Source organism: Micropterus dolomieu, linkage group LG21, assembly GCF_021292245.1.
Source record: "Micropterus dolomieu isolate WLL.071019.BEF.003 ecotype Adirondacks linkage group LG21, ASM2129224v1, whole genome shotgun sequence".
NCBI lineage: Eukaryota > Metazoa > Chordata > Actinopteri > Centrarchiformes > Centrarchidae > Micropterus > Micropterus dolomieu.
In genome coordinates this window covers 13,421,779-13,434,134 of record NC_060170.1, presented here as the reverse complement: position 1 = coordinate 13,434,134, position 12,356 = coordinate 13,421,779, and the positions used below count along the sequence as shown (strand labels likewise).

At 40.0% G+C, this 12,356-nt stretch overlaps 1 protein-coding gene and 1 pseudogene across 1 annotated transcript; one reads left to right on the top strand and one right to left on the bottom strand.

Moving 5' to 3' along the window:
• Positions 1 to 55: 55 nt before the first annotated feature.
• On the top strand, positions 56 to 12,319 carry LOC123961015 (selenocysteine insertion sequence-binding protein 2-like). Its single transcript, XM_046036103.1, has 18 exons — positions 56 to 284; positions 730 to 851; positions 966 to 1,137; positions 1,226 to 1,301; positions 1,449 to 1,663; positions 1,774 to 1,858; positions 1,956 to 2,050; positions 3,870 to 4,022; positions 4,163 to 4,252; positions 4,666 to 4,764; positions 4,952 to 5,084; positions 5,248 to 5,411; positions 6,666 to 6,795; positions 6,915 to 7,092; positions 7,189 to 7,409; positions 8,664 to 8,818; positions 8,967 to 9,156; positions 9,370 to 12,319. The coding sequence occupies exons 1-18, from the start codon at positions 276 to 278 to the stop codon at positions 9,495 to 9,497; spliced, it is 2,415 nt and encodes an 804-aa protein (XP_045892059.1). The 5' UTR covers positions 56 to 275; the 3' UTR covers positions 9,498 to 12,319.
• LOC123961071 lies at positions 3,726 to 3,825 on the bottom strand (annotated as a pseudogene).
• Positions 12,320 to 12,356: the final 37 nt, after the last annotated feature.

Here is a 12,356-nt window from a genome sequence, read left to right as displayed (position 1 = left end):
TTTGTGTTCAGTTGGTGTTTGTAGCGTTTGAAAAGTTGATTTGTTAACGCTGTAAACCAGAAGATGTCGCTGTCAGCTCTCCACACACTGTAAACACCATCTGTTTCAGTTCAGCTAGCTGCTAACTTACTGTTATGCTATCGAACAGGTTGCTTCGTCTGGCCAACACACAGCTGCGGTAGATAAATGAAGCACCGTTGTAACAGGGAGTTTGACAACACGGGAGAGATCGAGGGAACATGCGGACATGTGACTGCATATAGGAAAACCTGAAAATGGACAAGGTAATTTGCGACAAATAACGCTCCGGTTGTCTTTTTAGCTAGCTAGTAAGTTAAGCTAGCCAGTAACGCTAACTGAACTAAGCTAGCTAACTTTTAGCAAACTTTCGCTGTTTGAAACGTGGAGGTAATAGATTACACAGCTGTTTTGACCACACCAATTAGCTGTTGGGCTTGACGTTGTGTGAAACAATAAGTTACATAAAAGTTACGACCATGTAACTATAGCTAGATGTTGTTAATTTGAGCTAACAGCTGAATAATTTAATCGTTAATTAACGGTACTAGAATCACAAGTTGAGCTTAACACATTTCGTCCACAACGTGATCAGATAGTGTTGAACTGTGGCATTAACATTTCATGGCTTCACTTGAACTGCAGCCAGTAACGTTACTGTCAAAGGTCGTTTTCCAGCAGACTGTTGATGACAGTCTTTACTTTCCCCAGGAGAGCAAACTGACATCTGCTGCCCAGTCTCTTGTCCATAAACAGCAGAGACGACAGAGAAGAGATCCTGCAGAGCCAGCCTCGTTACCAAATCCATATGTGACTGACCAGAGTTTAAGAGGGTAGGAGGATAATTACAGACCGAGACTTTTATCTTGATCAAATTAATCAATCACTTGACCTATTGGCCCGAGGCACCAATATCAGGCCCCTTATTTGTGTGAATGTATGTTAAGGAGCCGGTCTGGTCTGAGCCCAAAGCAGAGTCCATCAAATACAAATGGAGGGCCAGCAGGAAAAGTAGGAGCTGTGTCCAGGAGTCATGGCTACAGCAGCAGCCGTCCTGTCAGAGAGACCAGTGAGGATTTCCTGCAGAGGGACAGGCCCCTACGGGATCCACAAGCAAAGGTTGGTTTCCTAAATTTCCAGCAGAATAGATAAAACACACATTCTTCATTAAATTAATTTAATTTACTATTTTTTCCCATCTCCACAGGCTTCAAAAAGCAACAATGACTCTCCTGTTAAAGGCAGACTAATGGGCAAGAGCTCACTGGATGCACAGAAAAAAGGTAGATGTCACTCATGGCATTGTTAGCTTTTCTCTGATTGATGCCTGGCACCTCAGCTCACGGATCCTGTTTTTTTTTTTTTCCTGCATACAGTTTCCCTCACTTTTATTCATTTTTCATCAAGTTTTGATTGTAATTGAACCACAGGTTTTAGAGGTACCAGGTCTGCCCCGAACTTTGCAGGGATGTCCAAACCAGCACAGATGGATCTGGTCCCATTCGAAGTGAAGATATCTGATTTCCCAGAGTTGGCTGGTGTTTCGCTGGGCAAAGCAGGCCCTCCTCCGGTTCAAAGAGAGTGCTGGGGTCCGACTTCTTCATCCTCAAGCCCTCTAACGCAAACATCTGCTTCTCCCTGGAGGGTGAGCTCACCTAAATATCAGACGTGATATTGTGTAGTTCACTGTGAATGATTCACTGACATTGAGTTATACTAATACATATGTTACTTCTGTAATTTTCTATTGATAAGTCTGGCAGGAGAGGATCCCCATCACAGCCTGACCCCCATCAAACTGCCACTAATCCTAAATCGGATCCCTCTGCTGCTTCACCAGGTAGGTGAAAGTCTCTGTAATCATCCTTTTAATGACAATAAGGCAGTGTTAGTAATATTTTGAATATTGAGTGATTTTTCTTTGTTTTTGTGAACAGGTCAACCATTGATGACTTCCTGGGCTAATGTTGCCTCTCAGCCTCCAAAGAAACTTGTCCCTAAAGAGAAGATGATCAGCAGCAGCCACGTGCAGGTTAGGTTACATGTTTGATTTAGACTCTCAGCATAACACGTTAATGCTTACAAGGTATCTACATGTCTTGAAAAGTCTTACAGCCATGAATGCAGTTCTCTTTTTTTTTTTTTCTTTTTTTTAAAAAGGCATTGGAAGATAGGGATGAAATGATTACAGATTTTGTTGGTACGATTATAGGAATTACCAAAGTTTCACGATTATTATGCATTAAATAATTTCACAACACTATTAATTACTTAAGTTGATTTTTAATATTTAATTACATTAACAATTAATATGCAACATAATTTGTAAGTAGTATTAATATAAGAGAAATATTAACTTCATTTATACCCCCAGGGGAAATTGTTATTGAGTAGGTAATAAACTGAACTGTTATTCAACTCCCATCTATACATATAAGTTTTAGTGAAAATGACAGAAAGAAATTGAGAACATCTCTCATGGAGTGTTATTAATAACTGAAATGCAGTTGATTGGTAGCCTATAGTCCTGAAAGTCTATAAGCTCCTGATGTTATGTTAGTGTTTTTTACACCTGGCAGCATTTTCTCCATACACACAGGAGAAGACAACATGATGTAACGTTAAATGTTCAGTGACTGAAGGTCTTGAGAGGGCTATGTTCGCTGCTAAGCTCGCTGTGTAGTGCGCATTGCTCAACGCAGCAACAGCCCGCAGGCAATGGCGCAAGCCATTGAAAAAAAATGGGCCTCATAGGGCAGCGGTGCTGTTGTTACGGTGGGTCTGAAAGGTTACATGCTGCTTTGTTTGTTACATTGCACGTAAAGCTCGACTCTCACCACTACGGCTTCAATTGTAAGTGACACGTTTTTCCGCTTGCCACGTGATTTAACCCCGTCATTATGGATTACCTTTAGTTGGGTGTGCAAGCAGCAACCTTTTAACGGCAGGTTTTTGAACAGGTGATCCGTCACCTCTTAAATAACTGGTCAGTCTTGGTGTAAATGCTCCCACACTGCTGACTACAGCAGTTTCTTTGGTGGAAATAAAGCTTCACAGTTTGGTCCCTCTACCATAGTTTAGCCAGTGTACAGTAGTAGCCTCCATGTCTCTGATAAGCACGGCACTTTAATCTGGTGCACTGCTCGTGTAACTTTGTTTTCGTTTTGTGCAAGTTGCAACAGTTTCGTGCAACAGAAATACTCTGTGTAGCGGAGCCTTTACGTAGTTAAGTTTATTCAACAATAAAATTCAGGTTCTGTATGTCAACTATATAAAATGTTACAGTTGAGTTTACTGAAACTGTTAACCAGGATTTCACAACTTTATCACTTTTGGATTTTCCCAGGGATAACAACTGAATTTAGAAGATTTCACTCATAAAAACGAGTACACAGACCCTCCACAGTCATAAAGGCAGTCGTCATGGCCAACTAGGGTTGTTGCATATTATTTCACCACTTAAAATCACCATCAGTCAAATGTTGATAAAACAAATCTTTGGCTGTTCAGGCTATTAAAGTTACCAGTTACTTTTGTGGTTAATTAAATGTAGATAAACCTTGGTCATTACATTACATTACATTAACTCATTTAGCTGATGCTTTTATCCAGAGCGACTTACAATTACTATATATGTCAAAGGTCGCACGCCTTTGAAGCAACTAGGGGTTTCTTGCTCAGGGACACATTGATTCCATCAACTCATGTAAAAATGGAAGTGCTTCATTTGTGTGTCATCCTTTCACAGGGGCCATGCTAATCTTCTCTGTATTGATTCCGCATGTCATGTTTTACTGTGCTGCCATATATTTAAACGATGTTTTCTGTCCATTCATTTTGCCTCTTGTCAGACGGAGGAAATGGCTGCACAGCAGGAAGAGGGAGCCCCGGGGAAGAAGAGACGGAAGAAAAAGAAGAAGAAGGCTAAAGGTGCTGACGAAGACGCAGAAGCTGAGTTAGAAGGCAATTTTTCAGTAGTTTATCAGGAGCCTCCAAAATTTGAGGTAAATTGAGGGGAAAATGTTTTTTTTTTTTTTTAAACTTTATTTTTATTCAGTTCAAAAGCATTTTTTTAATTTTGAAAATAAGTTTGGCTTTATATGGGGTGGAAGATGATTTTTTGTTTGTCTTTTTGTCTTGTCAGGATGAAGAGGAGTTCCCTGGTTTGACTCTTGCTTTAACTGGGACTGATAGATTGATAACAAGCAGCAATATCGCAAAACTATGCAATGAGGTATGTGCCATTAGTTATTTCTCCGCCCAGATGTTCTCACATAATAATTATAATGTGTTCCATTCACCTCGGAAGTTGGAGGTCGAGTTGAGCGCGTTCCAGTAGAACAACAGATTTAACTTGGAAAACCAAGATATATGCCTCTGGCCTTTGTTGACAATATCAAGTGATTTAAAACGCATTACTCTGCATTTTGCACATACAAACACCGTAGACAGGACTGTGTGTACGACTGATTTAAGGAGACACACTCGGAAATTCTGACTTCCCATGTCAAATGGAACGCACCATTATATTACTCTGTATTTTAGATTTCACTGAAGTGGAGGAGTGGAAAATACAAATGTGGGGTCAGAAGAGTGTCATTCAAATTAATTACAACAATCTAAACCTGGGTTGTTGTTTTTTTTCAGGAAAACCAAAGAGAAGGTGTTAAGCATCAGTTTGCTGACCAAACCAAGGTCAAATCACCTGCAGCAAAAACTCCCACAGAGACAGCTAAAAAAGCGCAGGTTTGTATTTATCTCTGACATTTAAATAGATTAAAGGGTTGGGCCGATGGACAACGCCATCGCCGATGGCTTACAGATATCGGCATGTAGACATCGCCCTACCCTAATTGATTATATTATCCTGGAGAAAAACAAACATAAATTGAGCCTGGTGTTGTACCCCTGTTCTTGGTCTCCTGCTTTCTAGAAAGCTGAAAAGGTGTCTGGGAAGAAGAGCAAAGTGCCTGTAAAGCTGGACATTGGAAACATGTTGGCCGCCTTGGAAAAGAAACAACAATCTCAAAAAGCCAAGCAGGACGCCAAGCCAGTCATTCTCTCAGGTGGGTGATGACCTCTGATACAATGGGTTCCTCATGTCTGTCTCCTAAATGTAATGTAAAAATGCCATTCTTGCGACTTGCCTACTGATCTAGAGCCGTTGTCGAAGGGAATTAAAAACTAGCCCAGAATAAATAAGTCCCTTTTAAAATGATCTCTTTGTAGTTGGTGGAGGACTACCTGTTGTCCAGAAGCAACCATTAATCCAAAAGAAGCCCTGGCAGCAGGATAAAATTGCACACAATCCCCTGGACTCTACCAGCCCTTTGGTGAAGAAAGGCAAGCAAAGAGAGGTGCCCAAAGCCAAGAAACCCACTCCTCTCAAGAAGGTAAGTCACCTCACGTACTCTGAAATGGGACACAGTTGTGGCCCAAAGGTTAGAGAAGCGAGCTTGTGACCGGTTCAATCCCCGAACCGGCAGGATAAAATCTGGGTGTGGAAAGTAAACCAAGCAGTGCTTGCCCTCCCTCATATACCACCACTGAGGTGCCCTTGAGTGGAGCTGCTTAGTGGCCAGCAGACCAGGCTGCGGTTGGCGGGCAGCTTCCAGGTGTGAATGTGATCAGGGTCTTCCTGCAAAAGAGAGGCTTCCTCTCAGTGAAGCTCCCCTGAATAAATAAAGGTTTAAAAAAAAACAAATGCAGATGCAAGATTTTGTGAGTATAGTGAGTGGACATGGCATGCCCCCCGGAAGAAAAGTTTGTACATCTAAAAGTTAAATGCATTAATCTGGTAAAATATACACATTGTATAGCTATAGATGAGAATGACCGCAAAGTCAATTTATTTATTTTTTTCCAGCAAACCAAAGAGTAAAGTAGATTCCCTAACCTCTTTTTTTTTTTTTTCCTTTTCTTTTAATGGAAACATGTAACATGTTTATACTTTATGTGAATATAATCCTATAAATTTTATTTCCATACGGTATATATGTTGTGTTAACACCTATTTTGAAAACTAGATGTTGTGTATCCTTGCGCTAAGGTCTCCAAGTCAGAGGCATTTTGATAAAGTACACTGTATGCGGTGCTCGTATCGCATACAATTAACTTAAGGCTTCATAGCCTCTCTTCCGGTAAGACTCTCATACTGCAACACTTGACTTTCCAAAGAGAGAAACTTACTAAAGTCGTTGACCCTGCCTGTCAACTTGCTCTGGTCCGTGTAAGTGCGTTTACCATTTAGGCTCGACCACTTGTGCACTCCAAATTTAGCTGCGTCTAGCTTCATCGCGTTCTTGCAAAGGAGTGACGGTGGATACACTGACAGCTGTTCAAACCCTTAGTTAACGTTACCGTACTTACCTCAAACGATGTGTCCTCAAAAGAAAAGCGGTTGTCTCTAGTCGGATGCCAAAGTGAGTGAGCATGCGAGCTTACAGCAGCGGGGAGCAGCGGTCAAAACACGGCATTAGAGGTTTTCTAACGTTGTTATGAAAAGTGTAAAAATATTTTTGGTTATTTTTTAAACTGTGGCAGGCCGCCATGGTCTTGGTGATGAATGGGAAACACTGTACACTACATTTTGTTAAAATGTATTTCAGTGGTGCAGCCTTGTTAGTTTATTCCTGTCTGATCTTCAGGTCATTTTAAAAGAAAGGGAGGAGAGAAAACAAAGACGTTTGCTGGAGGAGAGAGGGCTGCTGCCTGAAAATGAGTTCCAACCTGCTAATGATGCTGCAGAAGAAGAGCAGTTTGACACAAATGTCACAGGTCAGAGCACGCACGTGAAACAGTAGAATAAATTTGAGTAAACACAGCGGTCAAGAGATTAAGGAAATCTTTAATTATAGCTAATATTTGATCTGTATTTTGCGGTTCTGAAATCTCAGATGAGGTTGGTAGTCCTACAGAAGAACTTGATAATCAGTCAGAGTTTAATGGCACGAACCAGATGGTGAGAGACGGTGATGAAGAGGTGGACAAAGACGAGACCATGGAGCATCACACCACCTCACCTGTGCCCTCCCCGGCCAGTCGACCCAAAATCCACAGCAGAAAGTTCAGAGAGTAAGACGGCACCATGTTTCAATAAGAAAACATTTTAATCTCTCAGAATTGAATGTCATTTTGCTAACTTGAAATGTAAATCGTTGTACATGGCAGCTATTGCAGCCAGATGCTGAGCAAAGATGTGGACGAGTGCGTGACAGCTCTGCTCAAGGAGCTGGTTCGTTTCCAGGACCGCCTGTACCAGAAGGACCCCATGAAGGCCCGCATGAAGAGAAGGATCGTGATGGGGCTCAGAGAGGTGCTGAAGCACCTCAAACTCAGGAAGGTCAAGTGTGTCGTCATCTCACCCAACTGTGAACGCATTCAGTCCAAAGGTATTGCGTCCTTGTGAGAGTTTCACAGTAGGGAATTTATTTTAATGGAACCTTAGAATTGTTTTCTCTTTCTTTGCGCCAGTCTGTACTGTCTATATCTCATGAACACAGTCATGTGCTTGATCTGTGGATAAGTGGTCAAAAGCGGATGAGATATTGTACAACATTACATGTTGTAATGTAATTACAATTGATTTTAATGTGGTTGCTTATTTTTTTCTACCTTTAAAAATCATGTGAATGGGATTTCTTGTAGGTTAATCATTCATTTTTAGAAAAGTAAACAGCTTTATATATTTTGTTTTATTAATCTGCTGGTTGTTTTTTAATATTGTTTTTCTATAGAATACATTTTTTAGTCTATGAAATGTTAAAAGTGAATTCTTAGATCCCATGGGTGGTGTTTAAAATTGCTTTTTTTTTTTTTTTTTTTTTTTTTTTTTTTGTCTGAGCAACTGTCCAAACAAACTTTCTGTAAATCCACTAACTGTTTCTGAACTACTGAAAATGTCTAGCTCTAGCTTGTCTACCATTTCTACTCAGAAGCCCCAAAAACAATAGTTAAAATAGCGAAATCTCTTTTGGCAAAAAAACCTGCAGACTGATTACAGTGTGGGCTAGAGGTGACAAAAATGTGCCGCCTTATTATAGCTGGTGAGGAGGCTTGCGTCGTCATATTTATTCAGAGTTTTCAGATTTATCCAGCCCAGAGAGCATTTTGAACAGGTCTGTGGTGAAAGTGACAGCTTTGTGTGGATACGTGGCCAGCAACAAAAGAAGCTTCAATGTCAGATTTATCCAGCTAAATGTGCACATAGTCTGACCATGCCAGTTTTTGCAACGTATTACTCATTTACGAATTTAAACCAGGGAGCAACAAGGTCGAACTGGAAACAGAGTGCTTAAAGCTAAGGTAGGCAATTTATTCAGAAGCATTTTGTTGTATTTGTTAAAATCCTCTTTACATCACGGCAGCAATCAATAAATCAAATGCTCATAAAACCAGTTACCAAAACAATTTGGTAACTGTGGCTGTCACAGGACTGTAATGAGCCTACCTGGCTGCACTCTGCCTCATTGTGCATGAACATGTGTTTTGGGGGAGAGGCTGTGTTGGGCGGCCTGAAGGGAATGAGTGGGATTCATTCGGTTGGATATTTTCATATTTTAGCTCTTGCTTGTTTCTCAAACGTTGCTTTCCCCAGCCCTAAAACCGTGATACTGACAGTCATACAAAAATGTCGCCTTTCGCAGGAGGCCTGGATGAGGCTCTTTACACCATCATCGACACTTGTCGTGAACAGGGGGTGCCATTTGTGTTTGCCCTCTCCCGGAAAGCTTTAGGTCGCTGCGTCAACAAGGCAGTGCCTGTCAGCTTGGTGGGCATCTTCAACTATGATGGTGCACAGGTCAGGCTCATGTTCAGCAACAGTACATACTAATCACCAATAAGACAGTTGTTCTTGAAATGAGCATTAATGTTATTACAACAAATAAGATTTTTGACTATTGAACATATTTCATACAACCTGAAAACGTTGTCCTGCTTACCCACAGGACCTCTATCATAAGATGATTGAGTTGTCGTCCGAGGCCAGGAGAGCCTATGAGGAGATGGTGTTGAGCCTGGAGCAGACAGGCCGGGTGGAGCAGGCGGAGAACACTGAGGAAGAGCTGCAGATCAGTGGCCTGGCTGATGAGGCTGAACCCAGTCCTGACGCCACACAGCCAGAGGAACCAGAATACAGTAAGTTACTGTACTGACCCAATATTTATGATACCTGCTCTTTTGATGAATTGGTCTGTGAAATGGAAAACCAGGTTAAACCAGGTGAAGGCCGTAATTTAGTGACTTGACCAATTAAATCCACTTTAAGGGAGATGTACTTGATACAGTAACAGATGTCACCACTGAAACTGAAATAAAAATCACATAATGTAATTTTTGTATTTCTTCTAGTAAAAATTTGGAAGAAGATGTTAGAGAAGGATTGCAACCACAAATTTCTAAACTTTGAGGAGCAGCTGAGCTCCATGCACTTGGACAGTGAATGCACTGAAAACACTGACGAAGATGAGAAGGGCTGACTCAGCGGCAAAGCCTTTCATGCCTAAAACAGGAACCCACTTGTGCTCATCACCAGCTTGGAAGAAACTAGGATGCAGATAGAGAGCAATGCGAGGTGCTCTGCTGCTTTTGGTTCTGGGGATTTTGTCAGGAATTTAATAATTTTGCTAATAGTTTGTAATGAATTATGAATTTTTATTTTTTTTTCTGAAAAGCTTAAGTAATATTTTTTTGTGTTTGGTTCAAGATAATTAGGCAAAGCTGTGTATTTCGTTTTTTAAGTCTGTGTGTGGATTATAAACTGAAGAGGTTAACCACTGATTTACTGGGACCAAACCAGTCACTTGAAGAGATCCCACAATATGAATTTTCAGACAGGTTTTTGAACATAGCGGATGTGCATGGGTTTATGTACTGAATGTGTGTAGAATATCAGCTAGACAGCACTAAGAAACTATCAGTATGTTGATTTGACCCTATGTTATGAACTTCTGCCCTGGAGCCATTATGGTGCATTTTGTTTTTCTCATATCAATTAAGTTCAGTTTAAAGTATTTTTCTGCCTTTTTTGCCTTAATTTGACCGGCACATTACAGAGAGGACAGGAAATGAAGGGAGAGAGAAAATGGAGAACGTCCAACAAAGGGCATTGCATTGTTACATGGGCAGTGACTGAAGTGAGCTCAAATTAGAACCAATTTGATTTTAAGCTTGTGAAATTATGGCTTTATATCAACCTTTGAAAAACTGTGTGTGGGGGGGGAACTGTGTTCATGTTTGTGAATGTAGAGAAGATTTATGGAATGTTATCGCGTAAAGTTCCCGCACTTAACATGACACTGAAGTTACACATGCCCACAAACACCCTGCTTTTGTTTGTTAAAGCAAGGCCAAAGTAGACAGTTTGCAGACAGTAGTTTGCTTTGCTGTTAATATCCAAGAAAACAACATATTAAAGCAGTTCATACTTTCAAGTTATTATAATATTTGGGCCATCAGACGTCAATCAATCTGCAACTTTTAGTTCAAGTTTTAGATTTCTTTTGTGCATTTCATTGCCTTGTGGGACAATAGTGTTAATCAGCAGCACACACACACGACACAGATTTATTTACTTGTTCTTAGATTTTTTTTCTCTACAACTATAAATCTTTCCTACACACTTCACAAAGGGAAGGGTGGTACACAACCAGATACTTCCGGATTATTTCTAAACATAATTTCACAAGCTCAAAATCTTACTGACCCTTATTTGAACAGAAAGTCTTATAAACCTGTAGGCCACCTTGACGCGTGATGCCTAGGTTCAATTTAGAGTTAAAAATTAAGCCATGCTGCTGCTTTGCATAAAAAAATTAAATCCTTTTTAACATGAGCAAGACAGAACCTTGTTTATCCTGATTGCACTACATAGTAGTGCTTGTGTTTTTCATTTGCCTGACACTACCAAAGTACTACACAATATCTGTCGTACTACCTGTGATTAGGTGTAAATGGTAGCATTTGATTTTCTTGTAAGAAGAAGAACGGCAAGATAATGTTAAAGAAACATTACCTGCTGTTAACTGAACTTGGTTGAAAAGTTGTTCAGGAGGAGTTTTCTGTTGTCCGACAGAGGAAAAAGAAATTATAAACTGGCATAATGATAAAACAGGACAAATTACAGTAATCTGAAGTGCAAGGTGACAGTTACATGTAAAAAGAAGCAATAAATGGGCAAGATGAACAGTCAGAATTCAGCAGAATTCAGATTTTAGAGAAGAGTCTTATGATTATGACCTATGAGGACTTAAACACTTGCAGATATCATTGCGAGGTAGAAATTGCTAATGTAAAAAGTTATGTTGTAGAAATGTGTAATGCCGGATGTGGTTAAAAAAAAAAATGTTTCAAATCTTAGGTAAAGTGCAGAAATAGTAATTATTGTAATTGGAAGTTGGTATGGGATTGTGCTCATGCAAGGAGGGCCTGATCGCATGATCAAGTCTGCCTAAAATATGTCTTTGTACAAGGAGGAAGAGGGTTGTTAATGGACTGTTTTTATGGTAGACATTTTGACATGTTACAAGAGGAAAAGCACAGGTGTAACTAACAGCATTCATTATGGCTGCTTTCCATTTAATCGTAATGTCGGTTCCAGGGTCACAGTGTTAGGACACCTAAATGAAACGGAGCCATCATTAATGCTAGTAATAGCACCGGTGCTTTTCCTGCTAGGATTGAAGTCAAAATGTCTGCTGAAGTCTTACATTTCATGTGAATCTTACAGCAGACGTTGAACATTTTGGGAAATATTCTCATTCGCTTCCTGGGTCCAGGCTATTTCTTAGGTCTGATCAGTTGCCAGGCATTTAGAGAGACACCAGGAAGTTACTGAACATAACTCCCCATAAAATGACAACTTGTCACTTTTACTCTTAGAATTTTGGTACGGATAAAATAAAACACGTTAAATAGCAAACTTTAGGTGGATTTTGTTACTGTCAGTCATAGTCCATGTTTACAGTATTTGTGCTAATTTAAGCTAATCAGCAACTGTAGTCTTTATTTACCATACAGAAAAGTGACAGGAATTCTCATCTAATTCTCCACCAGAAAGCGAATAAGCGTATTTCCCAAAACGTTGATCTAATCCTGTGGTTCAGTAAATTCTGTGGAAATAAGAGACCAACTGTGAAACAATAGGAATTTAGAACTGCATGATGCAAGGCCTAATGTTGTAAAGGTATATTTTTTGATTCAGTTTTTATAAATCCCTAAAACTCTGTATGTTAGATCGAGCATAGACATATTTCCTAGGAGAATGGAGATACAAACAATAAATTTTTGATACATTAATAAACAGATGATTTAGTTGTATGTTAAATAGGAAATACAAA